The 3320-nt window shown below is 40.1% G+C and overlaps 1 protein-coding gene across 1 annotated transcript; it reads left to right on the plus strand.

Annotated features, from left to right (window-relative positions):
- The first annotated feature begins 2048 nt into the window (after positions 1–2048).
- On the plus strand, positions 2049–2737 carry LOC138666337 (gastrula zinc finger protein XlCGF17.1-like). Its single transcript, XM_069754565.1, has 3 exons — positions 2049–2183; positions 2301–2445; positions 2544–2737. Exons 1-3 carry the CDS (start codon positions 2049–2051, stop codon positions 2735–2737), a joined length of 474 nt encoding a protein of 157 aa, XP_069610666.1.
- The last annotated feature ends 583 nt before the right edge of the window (positions 2738–3320 follow it).

The following is a 3320-nucleotide window of genomic DNA, read 5'->3' on the forward strand; positions in this document are numbered from 1 at the left end:
ACCTTACACGGGGACAAAGAGGAAGGTGCAGATGAAAGTGCAGGTTCCTTCATCAGGTGGGGGGAGGAATACTAGTTGGCGACGTCACTGGCACAGGGCCTCTCATAGTACGCAAAAGTGTTGCTGCCGGTGGGAGGCGCCCCCGCCATGCAAACACACCGCTGTACTTTGAGGGGCCCTGTGCCAGTGCCAATGCCAACGAGTGCCCCCCCCTGCTTGCTCAGGATCACATCACTTGCAAAGTTGAAATACTTACCTCTCCCTGCTCCACTGCCGTGACGTGGTCCAGATTTACTGGGCCCACTAATTACTTGAACCAGCCCTACCCCCCACAACTTTAGCCAAATGACCCCCAATTTCAAATGCCTTCCAATTATTATAAGGTAAATTACGATTGACAAGCTTCTTTAACAAGAATGGATGTTTTTGCCATTAAAATGGGCAGTGTAGGTGTTTTCCTGGCCTCCACTCACTGCCGACTATGCTCCCCCATTGACTTGCATTGGGTTTCGTGTTTCGGGCGATACCCGACTTTTCGCGATAATTGGCCGATTCCACTCGACTCGACTTCTAAGATAGTCGGGTTTCGCGAAACACGGCTCGACTCTAAAAAGGTCAAGGTCGCTCAACCCTACTCAAGAGTAGTCAGTAAGTGGTCTGGGATCACAACAGGAAACAAATACAATACACTAGCGGGGAGTTGAGCACAGAGGACTGAACCAGAGGAGAACAAGGCTGTATCTGGCAGCTTCTGGCAATGTGCTTCAAACTTTAGTAGGGTTTGGTGCTTTCCAATTGGCTTAAGCAGGTAGCTGATTGCTCCAGCTGGACAGTACACAAACCCATACTGCCAAACTAGGTGGTACTACTGGTATCAGGCACCTTACTCTTAGTGGCTGGACAGAGCCAGCACCATCAAGAGCTTCTGGTTTTGACGTCTCCTCAATTACCAGCAATGCCTGCACAATAAATAAGGCACTGTCTGGAAGCAAACATTGCAGGAGCAGATTTAAGTGGAGATGGGACACCCCATTTGCAAATGCCCTAATATAACAAAATTACAGAAAACTAAAGCAGTAAAAATCCCCATAAAATGACTCCATTTTCGAAATTATACCCCTCAGTGAATTATTCTATGGGAGTAGTGACTATTTTGACTCCACAACCACTTTATGGAAATTAGCTCGCATTGGATGTTGCAACTTGAAACTTGCACATTTTCCATTTTATTATCCAACACATAGTGCCCAGATTGTGCTCCAGGAGACACACACTATAAATCAATTAGGTTCGTCTCGCTATAGTAATGCCAAATATATGGATGCTAAATGTGGTTTGGGCACACTACAAGGCTCAGAAGCGAGTGAAAATTTGACTTTAGGAGAGCGGATATTGTTGGATCGGTTATGAAAGCCATGTTGCTTTTTAAGAGCTTTTGAGCCACTAATAATGTGGAAACCTTTGTTTTTCCACTGACAGATGATGGACCTGAGTGGTGTCTTGTATTTTGTGAGATGAGTAAAAGTTTTATTGGTATCATTTTTGCCTTCATAACATTGTTTGGTGGCTTTTTATTCCATGTTTGGGAGGCAGAATGAACAAACCGTTGAACGCCATGATCCACTGGTTCATGCTATGAGGTTTTCGATTAGACTTGAACTTGAAACTGTCATTGTCTTGGTGAATCGTTCAATATTTTTACATAAGCTGTCCGTAAAAATTACAAGTTAAGTAGAAATGTTCAAAAGTATAAAATGTGAGGCTATTTTATTCAAAATTAATAACTGGTTTTATTTTTAGCAGATTTCTGTACCAGGAAATCAGAGAGAACGCTGACATCTTCAGTTTTTAAATTGGATGATCTTGAGATCACACAGGATACAGTTGAAGTCAATGCCATTACTCCAGATATGGCATCATCCCTTAACCGCAAAGATCTATCATCTGATCCTTTGAAGCAAGTTCTGTCTTCTGGTTCATTACCAACTACTAAGAAAAATCAAAGTAACAATATAATAATTAAAAAACAAATTGATTCTAAAAGAAAGATGCCATTTTCATATTCAGAATATGGAAATAGTTTTCTCAAAAAGACTTTTCTTAAACGTGGAAAAATTCACATAACAGAGAATAAATTTTCATGTTCAGAATGTGGGAAATATTTTAAGCAGAAATCAGATTTGGCTAAGCACCAGAGAATTCACACACTGGAGAAGCCTTTTTCATGTTCAGAATGTGGGAAATGTTTTACTCAGAAATCAAATGTTGTTAGTCACCAGAGAATTCACACTGGGGAGAAGCCTTTTTCATGTTCAGAATGTGGGAAGTGTTTTAACAAAAAATCACATCTTGTTATACACCACAGAAATCACACAGGTGAAAAGCCTTTTTCCTGTTCAGAATGTGGGAAATGTTTTAACCAGAAATCAGATTTTGTTAATCACAGTGAACTCACACAGGGGAGAAGCCTTTTTACTGTTCAGAATGTGGGAAATGTTTTAACCAGAAATCAGTTTTGGTTATTCACCATAGAACTCACACAGAGGAGAAACCTTTTTGCTGTTCAGAATGTGGAAAATATTTTAACCAGAAAGCAAATCTTGATCGCCAGCAGAGAACTCACATGGGAGAGAAGCCTTTTTCATGTTCAGAATGTGGAAAATATTTTGTGAATAAATCATCTCTTCTTAGTCACCAAAGAACTCACACGGGAGAGAAGCCTTTTTCATGTTCTTAATGTGGGAAATGTTTTACACAGAAATCAACTTTTATTAAACATCAGGGAAGTCACTTAGGGGATAAAACTTTTTCACGCTCAAAATGTGGGAAATATTTTAACTGAAAATTGTATTTTCTTAAAGGGGTTAACCACTACTAGGACAAACCCTTGTCATTCCTCATGCTTGGCCACGTTAAAATAAAAACTCATTGTATGAGAATGATCAGTGCTAAATATGTTGAACAGCCATGTCGGACTGAGCTGCCATCAGGAAAAAACTTTCACCAACTAACTAAAATAACATCAGATCCATTAGCAGGTATGGTTGGCATATACAAAGGTTAATAGGGGTAGCTGCAGGGCATTGTGAGCGTAAATAAGTGGTGTCATATGGTAGTAAGTAGTCTCTGTGACAAGGACAATACAGTTGTCAGTGACATGGGGATTTGTGGATTGTAATGGAGTTTGGTAAAGTACTCCTAAATATTGTCATGTTATAGTATCACTTTCTTTGTTGTTCTAAAATACATGTATTTCCCTGCAGTATGAGGTTATTATGTATACACCTTTTGCCCCTATATGTAGTTCCTTTGTCTGACCT

The sequence above is a fragment of the Ranitomeya imitator genome, chromosome 2, assembly GCF_032444005.1.
Source record: "Ranitomeya imitator isolate aRanImi1 chromosome 2, aRanImi1.pri, whole genome shotgun sequence".
Taxonomy (NCBI): Eukaryota; Metazoa; Chordata; class Amphibia; order Anura; family Dendrobatidae; genus Ranitomeya; species Ranitomeya imitator.